A 22612-nucleotide genomic window follows, 5' to 3' on the forward strand; every position below is an offset into this window, starting at 1 on the left:
ACTGGTTTCTCTTCCTCTTCTCACTCTTGTAGATGTAAACAATCACCACGGTCTGTCTTCAGCTCTCTTCTAGCTGTATATTTTCTTACCAAGTGAGCCATTCACGCCCATGACTACACATACAACCTCTGTAGAGGTGACTCCCAAAGCTGTGTCTCTGAGCCTGCATCTCTGAGCCCTAGACTCATCCTTAAAAATCAGCATGACTGAAACAGAACTCATCTTTCTCCCTAAAGCAGCTTAGTGTCTTGGCTTTCCTATTTCAATTTATTGTACCACCAGTCTCAGTTTCAAAATCTGAGTTATCTTTGAGTATTCTCTTCTTCCTTCCTGACCATCTAGTCAGTTGCAAAATCTAGGTAATAATAACAGAAATAATAATTGTTAACCCTTCTGTCTCCGACATCTTCTGCTGTTCTCTACAGCCCACCAAAGTAAATTTTGTGGTTTTTTTTTTAAAGGGCCCCATGATTCAGAATTCTCAATAACATATTGCAAACTCACATTTTACCAAGTGAACGCTCAGTAAATGCTACCTAATAGGGTTAAAGTCTTCCCTCATTTTATAGCAGAAGCTGTATTCTTGAAAGTCAGAGTAATTGGCAAAACTTTAATTGGGAAGATTGGCAATTGGCAACAATCAAATAACATCGACAATCAATGACATTAAATATATAGTCTTATTTTTAAATTTACCGTCTTTTTACATATGAATAATTCATTTAAGTCCCATTAACCAAAAGAAAAAAAAGATAACAATAAAATAACAATTAAAGAAAGATAATAAAATAACAAAAGATAACAAAAAAAAAAGATGACTCCATTTTCTATACAAGGTTGAACGGGCAATTCTGTGGAAGAGAAAATCTGTTATCCTCCACTCTCTCAGTAGGTGCCTAGAAGACCAAATCCTGAAAAACACACCTGTTAGGGGATATGCAAGTACAAAAATATTCCCCTTTAAGCCGGTAAGGGCTGTCTTGAAAATGTTAAAAATAGATGCATTCTGAGTAAGATAAAACTTATGGGAGAACTCAGCCAGCTGAAGGTGATTCAGAATAAGCGTTACCTTACCAGAGCTGGTCTTTTGGGAGTGGATGCCATTTAGGAATTTTATTCAGTATGTTTTAAAAATATATTTAAAGCAGATTAGTGGTTTCCACGGGGTGGGGTGACAGGAAAATGGGGAGTGAGTGACTGCTAATAGAACAGCATTTCTTTTGGGGGTGATAAAAAATACTTTAGACCTTCAATGAGACGAATTGACACAGTGACTGCAACGACCGGTTCAAACACAGCGATGACTGTGAGGCTGGCGCAGGCCTGGGCGGGGTTTCCTTCTATCGCACGTGGAGTCACTATGAGTTGGAACCAACTCAACGGCACCTAACAACAACAACAAATAGTGGTGATGGTTGCACAACTTTGTGAATATGCTTAAACCACTCAACTGTACACTTTAAAAGAGTGAATTTTATTTATTAAAAGATATATTTAATGTTGATTGTTGATATTATTTGATCATTTAATTGTTATTTGATTATGATTGATCTTGCCAGTTGAGGTTTTGCCAGTTACCCTGACTTTCAAGAACACAGTCTCTGAGGTTGGCAAGGAATTATTTTAATCCTATTAGCTAATATTTACTGAGCGTTCACTGTGCAAATTGCTTTACACATATTATTTCATTTAATCCTCATAACGACCCTATGAGATAGGTATTATTACTCCATTTTTAAGGAAACTGAGGCTGAAAGAAGTAATTTGTCAGGGTCACACAGTTATTAAGTGCTGGAGCCTGGTTTTGAACTGTTTATCTGACGGCAAAGCCCATTCTCCTAATAACTGAGTTAGCAGAGAGCCAATCAATACGTTTCATGAACTGAATTTCTTAAATGGATCAAAATAGCTAGAACAGCTTCCCACTACTCTACAGGGAGAGCTAACAGAGTTGGAGACCGAAGGAGATTCTGAAATTTCTCTACCTGGAAATCTTTAAGGAAATTAGACCCACTGTACCAGCCCCTCGGAAACCCTGGCGGCGTAGTGGTTAAGTGCAATGGCTGCTAACCAAGGGTCGGCAGTTGAGATCCGCCAGGCACTCCTTGGAACCTCTGCGGGGCAGTTCTGCTCTGTCCCATAGGGTCACTATGAGTTGGAACCGACTCCACGCAACTGGTTTTTTTTTTTTTTTTTACCAGCCGTTTTTAGAAGTCTAACCTTAAGGCAGAGGGGATAGAAACCCAACCTGGCAGAAAGTTCAATTCTGGGATGACATTTACCATTTATAAAGCAAGCCCCTGGCTGGCAGGGATCTCCTCCTAAGAAAGCACTTCTTCCTCCTTCCACTCACTGCACCTGCTCACAGAGCAGAAAATTACGGAGTAGAGCAGAGAAGTCCTTGGAGTCTTGCAGGAGAAATACTCAGTTTTTGAGGTTTTTTTCCTGAGAAGCTTTGAATTTTAAATTTTTGAAATGATCCTTAATAAAATATTTAAGGAGAGTCTATTTGTTGCTTTGTAGCCTTTATTTCTCAAAGCAATTTTTAAAGACTTTGTTGGACAGATTTTCCGATCACTTAAACTTAAGAGCAGAAAGCTACGAACCATCAGCTCAAACGCAAGAACCAGACACATCCATGCTTTCCACATGCTGCCGTTTTCACATAAGAAGGAAAGACTCTTGACTCCTTGTAGCTTCTCAGAGTTGAAGAACCTTTCCAGCCTCTGCTTAGGAATTTGAAATAATAGGAAGCTGATTATCACATTTGTTTTTAATTTTATTATTTTCATTATCACACAATTTTTTTCGCTGCTATGGAAAGGTGTCTGTTTTAGCTGACTTGGCCTTAAAGGAGCAAGAGCATAGTAGGTCTCGTTGTTGCTAGCTGCTGTTGTGTCAGCCCGACGCGTGGCAGCGCCGCGCACAAAGAAGTGGGACGCTGCCAGCCCACGGCCTACTGTAGGTCGGACCATTGCGAGCCACAGGGTTTTCACTGCCTGATTTTTGGAAATAGCTTGCCAGGCTTTCCACCTGTTCTGTCTTAGTATGAAAGCTCCACTGAAACCTATTCAGCGTCATAGCAACATGCAAGTTTTCACTGACCGGTGGGTGGTGGCTGCGCTTGAGGTGCAATGGCTGGGAATTGAACCCGGGCCTCCTGCATGGGGGGGAGAATTCTACCACTGAACCCCCACTGCCCTGGTAGTAGGTATAGGCAACAGAACTTATATTTTCCTCTAGAAATTATGTTTATAGCCCTGTGTGCTTCAAGAGCTAAGGACAGAGAAGGATAAGAGCAAATCTACCTGTCCCGTGATAGAGGAGATTAGAACCTGAATGAACTTTTCTACATATGTGCTTAAATTAAACTTTACAGGAAGTAGAAACTAGTGCAAATGATAAGAACTCAGAACATCAGGGCACATGTGTCAAAATTTCTTGTTGATGAATTTTAGTGTCTTTTTTTCAGCTTTGCTGTAGTAAATAAACATTTCTTTTGTCTGTCTGATGGTATAGAAAACACTAAGTTCAGAAGAATATAATGCCCTTTATTTTAGCTCTGAAGAGATCTTAAAAGAAGGAATTCAATTTTAAGTCTCCTGTGAGAATCAACTCTGCTTTTAATATAAAATACCAAATGTGATAGGATAAGGAGCAAACCAAGTTATACATAATAATTTTTCAATCTAAAACTAATAAGGTGATTGTTTTAATAAGGAAACTTAATTTTGTATAGCATTTAATTTTTCTCAGAATTTTGTAGTGGATTTCATCACATTCCTACCAGCCTTTCTAGGCTAAATTCTCAGTTATTCCTAGACCTGGAGAGAGAGTAGAAGCTATGAGCTATCACAGGTTACCTACTTCCCTGGATTCCCTTTCATGGTCCAAAATCCATACTGCACCACCCTCTGTGATCAGGTTTTCCACACTATGCCTAGAAAACCTGCTGAGTTAGAAAGGGGTAACTCACATCCATGAAGCTCAGTCATCAGGCCAGCAGGGGCGGAGGCAGGCACTTGGATCAGAGCTCAACAGGCCCAGGATGGTTGTAGACCAGGTGTCAAGGAGAGCATGGCATAGGAGGAAAAGTTCGGGAGCCAGGGAGATGGGGCAAGGCCAGAGTGAGATCTGGCAGATTCCGTGACAGTTTGTCAGTTGCTTTGATCATCACTTGCTTAAGAGAAAGATAAACCCTGAATGGATGGCCGACCTGCCTACCCTCTCTGTGTGTAGGTGGGGAGGAGAGAACTCACTGTATTTGAGATGGCAGCCTGATTTTAAGGTTTACAGGTTCACAGCACTGGACTAGGCTGCTCTATGAAGAAGGGAATGAACGTTATCACTGGCCTGTAAGCTTAATGCATGGGAAATAACCACTTGGCCCTGCTCATGATTCCATGGCAGCACTGAGACACCAGCCGTTATTAGTAGAGAGCTATTCCACCTCACCGAGCTCACATTCCACGGAGACAGTCCCTGACTCTATGTCTGTGAAGTAATAAAGGCCTGGAAAACTCCAGACTGCAAGGAAGAAGGATGAGAAAAGCCTCATTTCACAGCTTTCTTCAACGGTTTTAGCTCATAGAGGTAGGTACTTAGACCATGCTTTTTCTGAGTGGCCTGTAAGAGCCATGATGGAGCCACATGGCTTTTCCTGAAGCAATTCCTTTAAAATCAGTATATTTTCTCGAATATCTAGTTTCTGCCTGGCTGTCCAGCCCTCTCACAACTCCCCTGCCCCCCCACCCAGTGTTTGGTATTACCCACGTATACCATGCTTTAGTGGCTTTGCACATTTGTCCTTCTGTCCCATTCCATAGTCCTTTCCCCCAGTCCATCATCATTATTTCTTCAGTAAACTCTTTCCTAACCACCCCTCAAGCTTTACCCATCCCCCAGGCCCTGCAGAAATGATTGGGTCTCTCTACGCCAGAGTTTCTCTACCTCCGCCCTACTGACATTTGGTTCCAAGTAATTCTTTGTGGAGGGCTGTCCTGTGCCCTGTAGGTATTCCTGGCCTGTCCCCACTAGATGCCAGTGGCAGGGGCTTAGCAACTGTGACAAGCATCCAGGGGGAATCTTTAAGTTGCCCCCCCCCCCAATTTCAAGATGAATTGACGTTCAGTAGCTGCCATGCGTCAACAGAAACGCCTCACCCCCTCTTGTCCGGCTGCCTGAGTCAGGCATCTTCCATATCTGTGGCGCCTCGGAGTGTCATCCCATGCCTCATCTGGCACACTCCCTTGAACTCGTGCCCCGAGAAATTCTCCCCTTCTGTCCCCCCTCCTGTTCTTCTGGCTAGTGGCATCCACTGTGACCATCAAAATGTCTTCAGACATTGACAAATGTCTTTTGGAGTGCAAAATTGCCCCCAGTTGAGAACCACCGCTCTATACATTCCTCTTACACACTAGGTCTTTGTACATGCCCGTGCTGGCAGTCTTAACAGAACGTATTTTCATTATTTGATTGCACATCCGCCTATCTACCAAGTTGTGAACAGCTGCAGGGTAGTGCCTGTGTTGCTCCCCATGACAGTACATGGCATTCGTCAGATTAAATTCCTGGTCAAATCACTATGAAATGCTGGTGACCACCTAGAAATTATGTCCCTAAGTCAGAAAATTAATTTTGTTTATCTTATTATTGGCTGAAACATTTTGCATTTCATATAGATGGTTGTACTAAACCCTAGAGTCTGTACATTCTTGAGTCCTTAGTCCAGTGGGAAAAATACTGGCCTAAAAGATAGAAGTCTTATCTCCCACCAGAGCACTGAGTAACCTTGGCTGAGCCATTTAACTCCTCTGGGCATCAGCCCCTCCATCTGTAAAATCTGAATCCCTAAGAACCCCGCTCCACATCTAGAGGGGTTTTATGTAGCAAGAGGTCCTGATTTCCACAAAGGGGCACTTCAAGTCTTTATTGCACTATTTAAAAATAAAGTGGGGTGTGTGTGTGTGTGTGGGTGCGTGTGTGGCTGGGTGGGTGGGTAGGATGTGGACAGTGATGTCTAAAGAACTGAATATACCAAGTTTTATCAAATCATTAGTAATCAAAACAAAAGCCCTCATAAACCAAAGTTACTTTTGCAAACCTCAATTTTAATCACATATAAAATAGGGATGATAAAACCTACCTCATAGGGTTGTTGTGAGGATTAAACGAGATGATGTATATAAAGCTCTTAACAGGAGCTGGCGCAGAGTGAGCACCCAATAAATGATAGTAGCAACTCACATTAGTATGACAAATAATTCACAAAACTTCTGCTCCCTCAAATTAGCACTGTCTTGAAAAAGAGATACAAATGGGTATTAAACTTCAAGACCACCACATGCCTGTCAGTTTGTCATACTGTGGTGGCTTGCATATTGCTGTGATGCTGGAAGCTACGCCATCGGTATTTCCAATACCAGTAGGGTCACCCATGGTGGACAGGTTCCAGCGGAGCTTCCAAACTAAGATTAGGAAGAAGGACAAGGCAATCTATTTCTGAAAAAAATTTTCCAGTGAAAACCTTATGAATAGCAGTGGAACATTGTCTGATATAGTGCTGGAAGATGAGTCCCTCAGGTTGAAAGACACTCAAAATACGACTGGGGAAGAGCTGCCTCCTCAAAGTAGAGTTGACTTTGATGACACGAATGGAGTCAAGCTTTCAGGACCTTCATTTGCTTATGTGGCACGATTCAAAATAAGAAGGCACGGATGCAAACATTCATTAGTAATCTGAACCTGGAATATACAAAGTACGAATCTAGAAAAAGTAAAAGCTGTCAAACATGAAATGGAATGCATAAAGATCAATACCCTAGGCATTAAAACCTGTTGCCGTTGATTCTGACTCATAGCGACCCTATAGGACAGAGTAGAACTGCCCCCATAGAGTTTCCAAGGAGCATCTGGTGGATTTAAACTGCCGACCTTTTGGTTAGCAGCTGTAGCTCTTAACCACTACGCCGCCAGGGTTTCCAACCTAGGCATTAGTGAGCTGAAATGCAGTGGTATTGGCCATTTGAATAGTACAATTATATGGCCCACTATGCTGGGAATGACAAATTGAAGAGGAACAGTGCCACAATCATAATAAAAAAAAAATTTTTTTTGAGATCTATTGTCTTCGTTACCTAGTGCAGCTAAAACAAATACTACAAGTGGATGGCTTTAACAAGGAGATATTTGTTCTCTCACAGTCTCAGATGCTAGAAGTCTGAATTCAGGGTGCCAGCTCCAGGGGAAGCCTTTCTCTCACTGTTGGCTCTGGGGGAAGGTCCTTGTCATCAATCTTCCCTGGTCAAGGAGCTTCTCAGCACAGGAACCCTAGGTTCAAAGGATGCCTGCTATTCTCCTGGTTCTTGTTTCTTGGTGTTATGAAGTCCCCCCTTCTTTCTGCTCACTTCTTCTTTTATATCTCAAAAGAGATTGATTTAAGACACAACCTAATCTTGTAGATTCAGTCCTCCCTCATTAACATAACTGCCTCTAATCCTGCTTCATTAACATCACAGAGATAGGATTCACAACACATAGGAAAATTGCATCAGATGGCAAAATGGTGGGCAGTCACATAATGCTGAGAATCATGGCCTAGCCAAGTTTACACACATTTTTGGGGGGCACAATTCAACCTATAACATCTGTTCTGAAGTACAATGCTGTCAATATTAAGATAATATCCATATGCCTACAAAGAAGACCAGTTAATATGGATATTCAAATTTATAAACCTGTGATGGTTGAGATTGTGTATCAACTTGGCTGGGCCATGATTCTTAGTGTTTTGGCAGTTGTATAATGTTGTGATCACTTCCTTGTAGAAATTTGATATGTGTTCACCCCCATGATGGAATCTGCTGAGTGATACGGCGGGGGGGGGGCCTGTGGTAGCTCACCACCCCCTCAGCCTTCATCTCTCTGCCTTCCACTGCCTACTTCCTTTCTGCTCGCCTTGAAAATTTTGTTGGCTTGTTCTGGATCCAGCAGCTGTCTCTTGTGTGACCTCTGGTTCTTGGGACTTGAGCTAGCAGCTTACCTGTCCATCTTGGGATTTGCTGATCTTCACAGCCTGCAAGCAAGAATTCTGCTCCCCAATCTGCCTGTCTAGGGTTCATCGGCCCCTGCAGCTACCTGACTCAGGAGAAACCTTGTGGTCTTGCCTGCCAACCTTGGGGATTCCTCGACCATCACAGTCTATGAGCGGGAGCCTTTCTCTCCGACCTGCACATCTTGGGTTCACCAGCTTCTGTGGCTCTGTGCATTGGGAAAGGACTCTATCCTGATCTGAAGACTGGGGACGTTCCAACCCCTACAATCGTGTGAACTGTTTCCTTGATATAAATTATATATATATATATATTTGTATGCTTTACTGGTTTTGCTTCTCTAGAGAACCCACCCTAATACAACACCAAACACTAATGCCAAAGATGATAAAATTGAAGACTTTTACCAACTTCTGCAATCAGAAATTGATCAAACATGCAATTAAGATGCATTGATAATTACTGGTGATTGGAATGAGACAGTTGGAAACAAAAAAGAAAGATCAGTAGTTGGAAAATACGACCTTGTTGATAAAAACGATGCCGGAGATCGCACGATAGAATTTTGCAAGACCAGTGATTTATTCATTGGAAATACCTTTTTTCCAACAATATAGCAATGATTATACACATGGACCTTACCAGATGAAATACACAGGAATCAAATTGACTACATCTGTGGAAAGAGACAATGGAGAAGCTCAATGTTATCCATCAGAATAAGGCCAGGGATGAACTGTGGAACAGAACATCAATTGCTCATATGCAAGTTCAAGTTGAAGCTGAAGAAAATTAAACAAGTCCACGGGAGCCTAACTGCGACCTTGAGTATGTCCTACCCAAATTTAGAGACCATCTTAAGAATAGATTTGGCACATTGAACACTAATGGCCTAAGATCAGACGAGTTGTGGAGTGATATCAAGGACATCATACATGAAGACTTTTTTCTTGAATGTAGAGTAGCTAAAGCAAATGGAAGAAATGGTGAGGTAAAAGAGCTGAATAGAAGGTTTCAAAGGGCGGCTTAAGAAGACAAAGTAAAGTATTATAATGAAATGTGCAAAGACCTGGAGTTAGAAAACCAAAAGGGGAGAACATGCTCAGCATTTCTCAAGCTGAAAGAACTGAAGAAAAATTCAAGCCTCAAGTTGCAATACTGAAGGATTCTGTGGGCAAAATATTAAACAACACAGGAAGCATTAAAAGAAGAGTCACTGTACCAAAAATAACTGGTCAACATTCAACCATTTCAGGAGGTAGCATATGATCAAGAACCGATGGTATTGAAGGAGGAAGTCCAAGCTGCACTGAAGGCATTGGCAAAAAACAAGTCTCCAGGAATTGACAGAATACCAATCGAAATGTTTCAACAAACAGATGCAACCCTGGAGGTGCTCACTTGTCTATGCCAAGAAATTTGAAAGACAGCTTCCTGGCCAACTGACTGGAAGAAATCCATATTTATGCCTATTCCCAAGAAAGATGATCCAATCGAATGCAGAAATTATCAAACGATATCATTAATAGCACATGCAAGTAAAATTTTGCTGAAGATCATTCAAAAGTGGCTGCAGCAGTACATCAACAGAGAACTGCCAGAAATTCAAGCTGGACTCAGAAGAGGATGTGGGACCAGGAATATCATAGCTGATGTCAGATGGATTCTGGCTGAAAGCAGAGAATACCAGAAGGATGTTTACTTGTGTTTTATTGACGATGCTAAGGCATTCGGCTGTGTGGATCACAACAAATTATGGATAACATTGGGAAGAATGGGAATTCCAGGACACTTAATTGTGCTCACGAGGAACCTGCACATAGATCAATAAGCAATTGCTCGAATAGAACAAGGGGATACTGTGTGGTTTAAAGTCAGGAAAGGCGTGTTTCAGGGTTGTATCCTTTCACCATACCTATTCAATCTGTATGCTGAGCAATAATCCAAGAAGCTGAATTATACGAAGAAGAACGCAGCATCAGGATTGGAGAAAGACTCATTAACAACCTGCATTATGCAGATGACACAACTTTGCTTGCTGAAAGAGGACTTGAAGCACTTACTGATGAAGATCAAAGACCACAGCCTTAATATGGATTACACCTCAACATAAAGAAAACAAAAATCCTCACAACTGGACCAACATCACGATAAATGGAGAAAAGATTGAGGTTGTCAAGGATTTCATTTTACTTGGATCCACAATCAACACCCATGGAAGCAGCAGTCAGGAAATCAGGCAATATATTGCATTAGGCAAATCTGCTGCAAAAGACCTCTTTAAAGTGCTAAAAAGCAAAGAAGTCACTCTGAGGAGTAAGGTGCAGCTGACCCAAGCCGTGGTACTTTCAATTGCCTCGTATACATGCAAAAGCTGGACAATGAATAAGGAAGACCAAAGAAGAATTGATGCATACGAATTACGGTGTTGATGAAGAGTACTGAATATACCAGAATATTGACTGCCAGAAGAATGAACAAATCTCTTTCGGAAGAAGTACTGCCGGAATGCTGCTTAGAAACGAGAATGGTGAGACTTCATCTCATGTACTTTGGACATGTTATCAGGAGGGACCAGTCCCTGGAGAAGAACATCATGCCTGGTAGAGGGTAAGCAAAAAAGAGGAAGACCCTCAACGAGATGAACTGGCACAGTGGCTGCAACAATGGGCTCAGACATAGCTATGATTGTGAGGATGGCACAGAACAAGGCAGTGTTTTGTTCTGTCGTACATGGGGTCGCTGAGTCAGGACTGACTTCACGGCACCTAACACCTACAGCAAACATCAAGTACTCCAAAGAAGCGGAATATAAATGAAATTTCCAATCTTCTAGACTCCAAAGATGCTGAGAAGTCAGCATTATTTCTTCCTCTATACTTTAACAGCACTTCGCAGGTACTTATATCACAGTTTTTATTACACTGCGTATTTCTTTCATCCTCATAACTAGTTGTTTGCATATCTCTCCTCCACTAGCCATGAGCTTCTTGGAGGAAAAGACTAATTCAGCTTTTTAGTTACACAGACCTACACTCTCAAATTTTAATAAATCCTAGCTAAGTGAGTGGATGAGTGAGTGAATTAATGATTAGGCAGTACCCAGCAATGCACCATACCTGCTCTTTTATGTTTGCAGAATAAAGCAGCTGCTGTTTCTGTGGCTCCTGTTTGTTTAGAGGAAAGGAAGTGGGTAGTTAAAGGTCCTCTTCTCAGTAGAAGTCAAGTGGTACAGGTAACCTCTGCCTCAGTCCTTGCTACATACTGGCAGCTCCTAGACCCTCCATTTAGAGTGCCAGTGATGCTGGCAGGGCTACACCTGGGGCCAGGTGCCTCCTTCATGCCACTCCACAGAAGAAAGGAAGGTGCTCCTAGGATGTTTTTGCCTGCTGAAAGCTAAGGGGGCAGGGAAGAGCCCATATCAAATGCCACCCTGAAGAATGTCCCCCATACAGTGAGGGTCATCATGTTAGAGCTGTCTGTGAATAGCCCCTGGGACAGTAGAAAAAACGTTTTCCTCAGGTGGGAACCTACCTGCACGATACATGGAACTGGACTATGAAACTGAAGATGGAGGGAAAAAAAACTAAAGTTTTACTCTTAAAATACTGTGTATTAACAGATGTCTAAAACTGTTCTAAATAAGTCTGTTAGAACAGCCTGCTGTTCCTAACCATGAACACCTTGTTTAGAACTACCCAGTGGGACCCAACCCAGCCAGAGTCCTAGAGGAGGCCAGGACTGTAGGGCACTAGAACAGCAGGGCTTAAAGACAAAGGCCTGTGCCTCCCTGCGATTCCTTGGTCCTAGCTATCCATGAGTGTGTCAGGGAAGCCCAACAGTAGGTAAGAAATGTTGGGAGTGTGTGTGTGTGTGCATTGGTGCAAATGCTGCTGCTGCTCACCACCCTCGCTGCAGGAAAGTCCTGTTTTGAGACAGACACTGGACTAATGATGTTATTGGAACCTGTTTTACTTTATTAACACTCCCTTGACTATCCCACTAGGCAAATATTAATACCAAAGCAGTGGGATGTAACTGATGTAAGGAAGGGACCTAAAGGCTTACTCCTCTTAACTATTTTAGGTTCTTGGAGAGCAACATGTTTCTCCTGCGAGGTGTATGCAATATTTACAGTAGGGATGAATTCAGTGTGGACCACGCGACAGAAAGCTCAGTCCTTGGTTAGTGACCAGTCTGACTCCTTCACTTTTTCTGTCTTCTCCTTATTCTCAAGCAGATCGATTTCAGCCTGTGGTTCATGGAACCTGGGCATATGACAGCTCAAGAAGTTGTCTGTGTGTAATGATAGTGAACATCAGGAAAAGACGAATGAATATCGCCAGATGATTTCACCATGGGGCTAATTTGGTCTGAAGCTAGATCAGGAACCAAGTGGTTAAGTTTGATTGTCTACCCCTCCCAATTCCATTTCCACTCTGGCCAAATAAGCTTCCACTTACCCAAAAGGCTACCGAAAGCTAAATCGGAACTGCCACACCTGCCCCTGACTCCTATCACTGCCACCTCACACCAACAACCATCGCCCAAAAGCTGCCACAGCTGCCTTCTGGCTTCCATAGCTGGACTGGCCACGCTCTCATGGACTCTCAGACATCAGGGGCAAGAGAGCGCCAGTGCAGCACCAAACGTCTCAGACCAAGGCTACTTCCTTTTTTCTCACATACACATCAAATAATTCACTCACATTTTGAGAGGAAAATCAACACCAGAATCTTTCTAGTTCCACCTCCACATTTTTCCCCCAGCTTTTCAACTGCGTCTTCAGCTGTTACTGGCATCATGCTGAGTCTTCAGAATCCTTCCCTGGAGGCTGTAGAATAAAATCTAAACTCTGTACATAACACACAATGCCCCGCTCATGATGTAGCCCTAAGCATCTCTCCTAGCTTTAATTCTCTCTTCGTGCAGCCACGTACAATAGTCACACCAAAGTGGCCCTGCCAATGTGCTCTGTGGCGTCTTCTACTTTTGTTTTGACGCCCTGTTGAGGTTCCTACCCTTGCCAAGGTCTACACTCTGACTGCCTGTGATGTATGCACGCAGTGCCTAGTACCTAGGAGGTGCCACTACTAATTCCTTCTTGCTTAGAGTCCTCAGACAAGGTAAGGCGTGTTCCCATTAAAACAAGCCTGTTATCCCTTCCTAGGGCTTGTACTCCAAATCCCTGTCCAATTTTTCCCCCAACAGCTGAGCTAGACAATGAAGTAACAGATGTCAGCGTCCCCTAACTAATCCACAGTGGTATAACCAGAACAGTGGTTACCTATAGCGGTGGGGATTGACTGGAAGAGGGCACAAGGGGACTTTTTAGGTTGACAGAATTGTTCTATATTTTGATTGGGGTGTTAGGCACATGAATGTATATATTTGCCAAAACTCATTAGCCAAGTCTGTGATGTACTGTGCCGTGTCACAGAGCAACGAATAGTCTCCAAAGTGGGATGCACGCGACAATCTCATGAAATGTGGAAAGGAAATATTTAGAACGTTTTTCTAAATTTTTTTCCTTTTCATTTTTTTTTTCTCATTTCATTTGAGAATATAAAAGGGACCCACCGCAGGGTGGACACCACATTTATCTTGCGTATTCTCCACCAAGCGGAACAACCGAGGTCTGGGGTGTGGGCAGCATTCCAGAGAAGCAGTGAGTAGACAGGAAGGAGGCCAACAGGCAAGTAAGCCTCCATGGGGAAGAGCAGCATGCCATGACCATAGGAAACCAAGTGTAGAGCAAGCTTTATTCCGCGTTTCACTCTCTGAGAAAGGGAGAGGGCTTTGCAGAGACCACCCTCCTCCAGTCAAAAGTGCAGACTGAACTGTGAGTGCCATGCGACATTCTGCAAAGGATAGCAGTGGAGGGTCTTCTCAAGGCCTCTGAGCCAGCCAGGCCCCAGAGCAGCTGAGATGGTGATGAGCTGATCTGTTTGTTCACAGAGACACATGCAGACTTGTTGATCAGTTGATCAGGGTGGTCAAAGGCAGGCATACCTGTAAATCCAGGGTGAAGACAGCGCTTCTCTGGCTGGCAGGTTCAAGAGAGCACAGGACAATGCCTCCATATTCCATTGTGCCCAGGCCACTGCCCAGGCCGGCCTCACAGGTCACTAGAAGACTCAGCAGGGCAGGGTGCCTAGTAGTATACCCCCTTCACTCTGCTGGTTGGACAGGTGGCCAGAAAAGACTGACTGACTTCTACTCCCAAAGGAATCGAGAAATCCAGAGGCAATACCCTGCCTAGTCCATTAATCAGAATACAGTTTCCATTAATCTAGCCAAGACCAACATGTCGTTAGATGCCACTGAGCCGATTCCAACTCACTGTGACCCTATGTGACAGAGCAGAACTGCCCCGTGGGGTTTTCTAGGCTATAATCTTTATGGGAGAAGATTGCCAGGTCTTTCTTCCGTGGAGCCGCTGGCTGGGTTGAAGCCGCCAACCTTTCAGCTAGCAGCCGAGCACTTAACGATTGTGCCACCAGCGCTCCAGACCCAATATAATGGTTGCTTAAACAAGGATGAAATTCATACTTCTTGCACATAAAAGTCCAAACTTGTACGGTTGCTCTTGTCTGTGACATTGTCAGTCTCCTAAGTTCCTTCTGTCTACTTGCTCCACCATCTCTAGGGTGGTGCCCTCATTTACATGATCCAAAATGGCCACAGGTGGCCAACTAGAAATTGATTACTATGGGAAAGAAAGGGAAAAATTGCTTTGGGGACAGCCACTTGTCTCTGGCACACTGAGACAACCACCAAAGTCCAGCCCTGTGGCATGAAACCAAAGAAAAACAAAAAGGAGCATCTCATAGTATGTAGAAACAAAACAGCTTTTTATATACTGCAGATAGCAGACTTAAAAATCAGGCTTTTTGAGCTCAGAGCATTGGATGCCAACAATCCATAGTTCTACAGTAGCACGTGGAAAACGCCAGCCAGGCTGTCTGTCCTGAACAACACAGCACACATCATACATAAATGCGGTGGTACTCATGGCCACGGATTTTTTTCAAACAAACTGGACAAGTTTTAGTATATTTCAGGGAATTGCGGAGGCACTGACTACAGAAGATGTGGCCACATTCTGTAGAATAGATGCATCTTCCGCTCTGTTCAATCTCTGAATACCCATCCATGCAAATTCGACAGCAGATATAACCAGGTAGCCGGCAACGTAAAGCTTCTTCTTCCAGGGCATTGTGGTGGACACTGTTGATCACATACACATCTCTGTCCCTCATCAACCCCTCCTCATCACTGCTCACCACACAGCTGCCAATTTGGCCTTCAAGTGGCCTTGCGTTTCTCCTTGGCCTCCTCCTTTCTTCAGTTATCACAACAGAGTCATTTTGAGTTAGATCAATCACTGTGGGTTCTAAAGATTCACAGGTGAGGTCTACTACTTCATCCCTATCACTTTCCCTGAGTTCTATCAGTTCTGCTTCCAATGCCATCTCAGGGGTTGGGCCTCCTATCCCAGCCCGCTTATGGGCTTGTCTGGAATTGACCATGCTACCACAGCACATTCTTGTATTCATTGTGCTTTTTGGATCCAGCCTTCAAAGAAGTAAGCAATTTGTTCCAAAGTTTACAATGAATGTTAAAGTCCTCAATGTCTTGCAACTGTTGTTATGGTTGCATTTTGCAGCTGGCCTACATAAGAATTTAGAGCCCAGATTTTCTAGTATCTTTGAGCTCTGATCCTGGTTCCAGTCCTCTGTCTTCGCCTCCACAACTGATGTGCTCCCACAGAGGGTGACTCTTCTGGGAGCCACTGATAAGACAACTCAATCTGAATTTTTATCTGAAAAAGTGAGAGAAAAATTGAAGTTTAGTAATATTTAAAATAAGATTGATAGTAATATGTATAAATACATAGTTATATATATGTTTATAATGTATATTAAAAAAAACCTTTTTGATAGTCATGCATTTTAACAAAGTTTGGAGACCACTGCTCTCGACGCTGAGTGCCCCTCCTTACTACATATCCTGATGGTAGTGAGGAGAAGGAGAAGCTCAAGGGGGACTTTCATGAAGAGAAGCACCAAGGAAGGGCCACCACTTCATCCAGGAGCCATTATGGGGATCTCAAGTAAAAATGGAGAATGCAAGAAGCTCTTTGCACAGTTGAGTTTTTAATAAGAAATGAACTATTCAGTCCACACAGAGGTTCATCTTGCCGAGGATTCACTGTCCAGCAGAGGCAACTATGGAATTTTTAATTAAAGAGTTTTATCCCAGATTCTGTTCTAGGGAGGAGGAGATGGAGTTTAAACATGAGCCACAGAGAGAGACTTGGTTTGATTCTGGGCTCTGTGCCTTTTGGACTTGTGACTTAGAGAGTTATTTAAGTTCTCAAAATCTCAGCAGGTAAATCCTTTATAAAAACTAATTCTTTTTGCAATTAAAAAAATAATGCAGATACATGGTTAAAAAAAAAAAAATCACAGTGAAAGGTATGGCTCCCACCTTGGATGCCCGCTCCCCCAGTTCTTCCCAAAGGCAACTGCCATTACCAGCTTATTGTGTCTCTACCAGAGACATACGGTAATAATGCATACAGAACATGTATTACTTTGATATACTTTTTATATATAAACTCTGCTTAAAATTCAGAATTGTGATCAGAAGCTGTACCTACTGTCACCAATAATATTTTTAAGCTACATTTTGCATTCTTTTAGATAAATATATTTTAAATAAATAAGACACTTTATTCCACATATATTAAAAACAAAACAAAAAACCCCAACCTCATAGGGAGCTATGAGGAACAAACGAGAATTTCTAGCACATTGGCAAATATAAGGCAAAAATGTCATCTGTCCCCCACTTTGGTAGTTGTAGTTGCCTTGGATCACCCTAGTCATTGGCTTTTATGACTTCCCCCATCTCAGTAAGTTTTCCCCTTTTAAGATTTGAAAGGAGAAAAATTTACTTTATTTTAGAAAGTACCAGTTGGGAAGCCAAACAGGTTTCCAACTAAGTGAACCAGGCCATTGACAGTCACATACGCCAAGGCTATTCTATAGAAGCGCCGCCAGGAGAAGACCCAGTGCCTTCAAGGATACTACATGAAAAGATGAAGCTGGAGGATTTAGTAAAAACCTCAGGAAAACAAAAGCCACCAAGGGCAGCTAAACAGAGAAACCCTGGGCACGCCCACATGCACTGCCCATGTGCTGGATTCTGGAGTCAGGCCTGGCTTGGAATCAAAACTCTAGCTCTGACTGCCTATTTGACCCTGGTGAATTAGTCTCTCTGAGCTTCAGTCTTCTCATCAGAAGGCATAATAACACCTTCCTTCTAGAATGCTAAAAAAAAAAAAATGACATAAACATGTAAAGCCTCTAGCACCAGGCAAAATCTCACTCAAAGGGATTTTTTTCTTTTCCGGAATATTTTATTCTGCTTTAGGTGAAAGTTTGGAGACCTGGTGGCTCAATGGTTAAGAGCTACAACGAGCTATGGCTGCTAATCAAAATGTCAGCAGTTCAAATCCACCACCTGCTCCTTGGAAACCCTATAGGGCCATTCTACTCTGTCCTATAGGGTCACTATGAGTCGGAATCAACTTGATGGCAACAGAGGGGGGTTAGGTGAAAGCTTACAAAGCAAATTAATTTCCCATTCAATAATTCATACTCAAACTGTTCCACGACATTGTTTGCAATCCCCATAATGTGTCAGCATCTCCCCATCTCTACCCTGGGTTCCCCTTTCCATTCATCCTGTTTCCCTGCCCCTTCTCATCTTTGTTTCTGGGCAAATGTTGACCTTCTGGTCTCGTATAATTGATTGTTCTAAAGAGCACATTTCCTCATGTATGTTATTGTTTATTTTATAGGCCAGTCTATTCAGCTGAAAGGTGGCCTCCAGGAGTGGCTTCAGTTCCAGGTTAGAAGGCTGTCTTAGGGCAATAGTCTTGGGGGTTCCTTCAGTCTGTCAGACCAGTAAGCCTGGCCTTTTTATGATTTGAATTTTGTTCTACATTTTTCTCCCATTCTAAAATTAACCAGGGTCCTCGGTTGTGATCTCGGTAAAAGCAGTCAGTAGTGCGTAGCTGGACACCATCTAGTGCTTCTGGTCTCAGGTTAGAGGAGGCTGTGGTTCACGTGGGTCATTAGTCCTTTGGGCTGATTGCTTCCTTGAGGCTTTGGTTTTCTTTACCTTTCTCTAGACGGGAAGAGACCAATAGTTGTGTCTTAGATGGCCACCTGCAAGCTTTTAAGACCCCAGATACTATTCATCAAACGAGGATGTAGAATACTATCTTTATGAACTATGTTATGCCAATTGACCTAAATGTCCCCCAAGACTATGGTCCTTAGCCCTCAAACCCAGTAACAGCTCCTAGGGGAGTCTGGATATGTCTAAGAAGTTTCCATAACTGTGCCCCTACGTGCCATGTTATGTATATGAATATACATGCAGCATATACAAATATGTATATAGAAATATCCATAACTATACCTATTTTTTATACCTATATATATGAGTGTGGGTGTACTCCCGCACAACCTCCCACATCTATTTAGCATACATATCTACCTATGTACCCATTCACAAATAATTGTTTGCCATTACTGTTGTTGCAGGATTATATCCATTATAGGATTTACTGTCGTTGCCCTTTATTCTTGCGTACCTCTCAGTATCTTCCTTTGCCTTGGTCACTTTGTGCCGACTTCCCCTGTATTATGTATTGCCTTTCCCTTCACCAGAATTAATGTGTGTCTGCTATCTAGTTAGTGATTCTCCCTCCCTCTCCCTCCCAACCCTAGTAACCATCAAAGAACGTTTCTTTCTGTTTGTAAACCTATTCTTGACTTTTTGTAATAGTGGTCTCCTACAGTATTGCCCTTTTGTGACTGACTTATTTCACTCAGTACAATGTCCTCCAGGTTCACCCATGTGAGATATTTGCTGATTCATCATTATTCTTTATCATTGCGTAGCATTCCATTGTGTGTATGTACCACAGTTTGTTTATCCAATTTGTCTGTTGATGAGCACTAAGATTGTTTCTACCTTTTTACTCTCATGAATAATGCTGCAATGAACATAGGTGTGCATATGTCTATTCATGTCACAGCTCTTATTTCTCTAGCATATATAGCTTTTTTTTTTGGGCTTGCTGGATTATATCGTATCTGTACTTCTTGCTTTTTAAGGAAGAGCTATACCGTTTTCCTTAGTGGTTGTACCCTTTTACAATCCCACCAGCAGTGTGTAAGAGTTCCAATCTCGCCACAAACTCATAGGCATTTGTTGTTTTCTCTTTTTTGATCAATACTATTATTGCCAGCGTGAAGACAACTTTTTATTACTACCACAGGGGAGATGAAATGTCAACAGATGAATTAATGGATTGAGAAAGCACTTTGTAAATCGTAAGGTACCCCCCCACCTCAGACCGTATACAAAAATTAACTCCAAATAGAGCCAAGTCCTAAATTTAAGAGCTAAAACTATAAAACTCATAGAAAAAAACAGGCAAAGATCATTGCGACCTTGGAGTAGACAACACATTTATAGATGTGACATCAAAAGTACAAGTGGCAAAAAAATAGATAAATAGGACTTAGTCAAAATTTTAAAAAATAAAAAACTTCTGTGCTGCAAACAATAGCATCAAGAAAGTGAAAATATAACCCACGGAATGGGAAAAAATTTACAGATCATACATCTGATAAGGACCTTTTATCCAGAATATGTTCCTAGTGGCGCAAATGGTTAACGCGCTCTGCTGCAAATTGAAAGGCTGGAGGCTCGAGTCCACCCAGAGGTGCCTCAGAGGAAATGCCTGGAGATCTACGTCCAAAAAAGTCAGTCACTGAAAACCCTATCGAGCACAGTTCTACTCTGACATGCATGGGATTGCCATGAGTCAGAATCAAGCTGATGGCAACTGGGAGTGGTATCCAGAATATATAAAGAAATCATACGACTCAACAATAAAAAGACAACTAGTCCAACTAAAAATGAGCAAAGGATCTAAATATATATTTCTCCAAAGAAGATATGCAAATGGTCAATAAGCACATGAAAAAATGTTCAATATCCTTAGCCATTAAGGAAATGCAAATCAAAACCATGAGATACCGTTTCACACCCAACAGGATGCCTATATTCAAAAAGACGGGTAAGAAGTGTTGGCAAGGATACAGAGAAATTGAAAGCCTTATGCATTACTGGTGGGAATGTAAAATGGTGCAGCAGCTTTGGGCAACAGTCTGGCAGTTCCTCAAAAGGTTAAACAGAGAGTTACTGTCTTAGTTATCTAGTCCTGCTATAACAGAAATACCACAAGCAGATGGCTTTAACAAAGAGAAATTTATTCTCTCAGTTTAGGAGGCTAGAAGTCTGGACTCAGGGGGCCAGCTTCAGAGGAAGTCTTTCTCTGCCTGTCGGCTCTGGGGAAAGGTCCTTGTCATCAAACTTCCCCTGGTCTAGGAGCTTCTGAGTACAGGGACTCCAGGTCCAAAAGACACGCTCTGCTCCTAGCTCTTCTTTCTTGGTGGTAGGAGGTCCCTCGCCTCTCTGCTTAATTGTCTCTTTTATGTATCTCAAAAAAGACTGAGTCAAGATAACAACCTAATCTTGTAGATTGAGTCCTGCCTCATTAACATAACTGTCTCTAGTCCTGCCTCACTAAATCATAGAGGCTAGAATTTACAACACATACGATAATCACATCAGATCACACAATGGTGGGCAACCACACAATACTGGGAATCATGGCCTAGCCAAGTTGAGACACATTTTGGGAGGATACAATTCAATCCATAACAGTTACCATATGATGAAGCAATCTGACTCCTAGATACATACCCAAGAAAAATTAAAACACATGTACACACAGAAAATTGTATATAAATGTTCGCAGCAGCATTATTCAGCATAGCCAAAAAGTAGGGACAACCCAAGTGCCCATCAACTGCTGGCTCCATAAACAATATGTGGTATACCATACAATGAATATTATTCAGCAGTAAAAAGGAATGAAGTACTGATACACGCTAGAACATGGATGAGCCTCGAAAACACGTTAAGTGAAACGGAAGTCATAAAAAGCCCACAGACTGTATGATTCCATTTCTATGAAATGTACAGAATAGCCAAATCGATAGAGACTGAGTTAGAATGGACTCAAGGGCAATGGATTTGGTTTGGGGTTTAGGGCTAGGGAACTGGGGATGGAGGAGAAATGGGGAGTGAATGCTACTAGGTACACGGTTTCCTTCTCAAGTGAAGAGAACGTTCCTGAATTGACTGCGGTGATGGTTGCACAACTCTGTGAATATACTAGACACGGCTGAGTTGTAGGCTTTAAATGGGCGAATTGTATGGTCTGCAAAAAGTTCAGAAAAGCGTTATCAAAACAAACCAAAGCTGCCACAGAATTGTTACAGGAAACCTTCCGACACCGTCTGATTTTAGACGCCAGCCCTAGAGTCTGGTCAGGAAGGGTTAAGCCCGAGAACGAACTGCGTGGAGGCTGGAGCGCGCAGTGCTCAGCCCTCCAGCCGACACCCACCCCCTCATCCCGACGGAGCGCCCCGGCGCCCCCGCGGACACTTGCCTCTCCCCTCCCGGGTCACGCCGGCCGGCCCCTCCTGCCTCCGCCGCCCCGGGAAAGGCAGCCCCCGGGCCAGGCCGTGCAGCCCGGAAAGCGACGCTCGCGGCCCCACCCATCCGCCCCCCAGCTGGCAGTGACCCAGCTACTTCCAACTGTTGGGCCCAGTCCTGCCGCGGCCGCCTGCGGCGAGGAGCGAGCAGGGGGCGCGCGCCCAGGGGCTCCCCACTTCCCCGGGGCTTCCGGGGCCCGGGCCGAGCCCCGAGTGAGCCGGCCGAGTGCCCGGCGACACCGACCGGGGCCAGGAAGGAGAACGGGGGGCCAGGACCGGGGAGAGCCGGCGGGTGGAGAGGGAGAAGCAGAGAGAGGGGACACTCACGGTGGTCGCGCCCAAGCCGGCGGGGCAACCCAGCGAGCAAAGCCAAAGCCACCAAGAGGGGCGCCGCGGCGCAAACACCCACCGACCGGAGGGCAAAAAGCGCTGGGTTTTTCCCCCTTTAAATCCGCCTTTATAGTTTCTCAACCGCCCAGTCAAAACCTGAGCTCGCTGTGGTCCGTCACCAGTCTCTGGGCGAAAGCGCAGATGCAGGTTTGAGAAGGGGACTTCCTGGCCTGAGTTTCGTCTTTCTCCAAGCTTGGTGCTTTCCGAGAAACGGGAGGGGCCGGCTTTGTGTTTATTCCTCGTCGTTAAATCAGCAACACCCCACTCTCCAAACCAGCGGCTCTCAGTGGAGGCAGCACGTCTACCCATGGGGCGTTTGGGAAATTTATGGGGCTATTTTCGGTCGTTTCAATTTTGAGGTCGCTAGGAATATGGTGAGGAATATTCAAGAGCTGAGAGCCGGGAGTCCCAAAACTTTGAAATTCCTCCCTTACATGCACACAGACACACAGACACACACACACACACACACACCGCACAGAGAGGGAGGCTTAATGTATGAAAAACCTGCTTATA

General features: G+C 43.4%; 2 protein-coding genes across 10 annotated transcripts in view; both read right to left on the reverse strand.

The window, feature by feature from the left end:
• Positions 1–14141, reverse strand: part of TRIM69 (tripartite motif containing 69) — a 32155-nt gene extending 18014 nt beyond the window's left edge. For 2 of the 6 annotated variants that reach the window (XM_049899079.1, XM_049899077.1), the window contains exon 1: positions 13632–13970. In XM_049899079.1, the coding sequence (XP_049755036.1) occupies positions 13632–13904 (273 nt within the window). In that variant the 5' untranslated portion in view covers positions 13905–13970. Of the gene's footprint in view, positions 1–1247; positions 1387–2606; positions 2727–13631; positions 13971–14063 lie in introns of those variants that run through there. The other 4 variants (XM_049899080.1, XM_049899082.1, XM_049899083.1 and 1 more) reach the window with 4 other exon arrangements.
• On the reverse strand, positions 14068–22318 carry LOC126084482 (E3 ubiquitin-protein ligase RNF4-like). 4 transcript variants are annotated; one of them, XM_049899095.1, is made up of 2 exons: positions 22193–22318; positions 14068–15876 (listed from the first exon to the last, which is right to left on the reverse strand). In XM_049899095.1, the coding sequence occupies exon 2, from the start codon at positions 15608–15610 to the stop codon at positions 15041–15043; it is 570 nt and encodes a 189-aa protein (XP_049755052.1). In that variant the 5' UTR covers positions 15611–15876; positions 22193–22318; the 3' UTR covers positions 14068–15040. The 4 variants fall into 4 exon arrangements, with proteins under 4 accessions (XP_049755052.1, XP_049755051.1, XP_049755053.1 ...); XM_049899094.1 differs by having other exon boundaries at positions 22116–22204; XM_049899096.1 differs by lacking the exon at positions 22193–22318 and adding an exon at positions 22120–22140.
• Between the last annotated feature and the right edge of the window lie 294 nt (positions 22319–22612).

This window comes from Elephas maximus, chromosome 10 (genome assembly GCF_024166365.1).
Source record: "Elephas maximus indicus isolate mEleMax1 chromosome 10, mEleMax1 primary haplotype, whole genome shotgun sequence".
In the NCBI taxonomy this organism is placed as follows: domain Eukaryota; kingdom Metazoa; phylum Chordata; class Mammalia; order Proboscidea; family Elephantidae; genus Elephas; species Elephas maximus.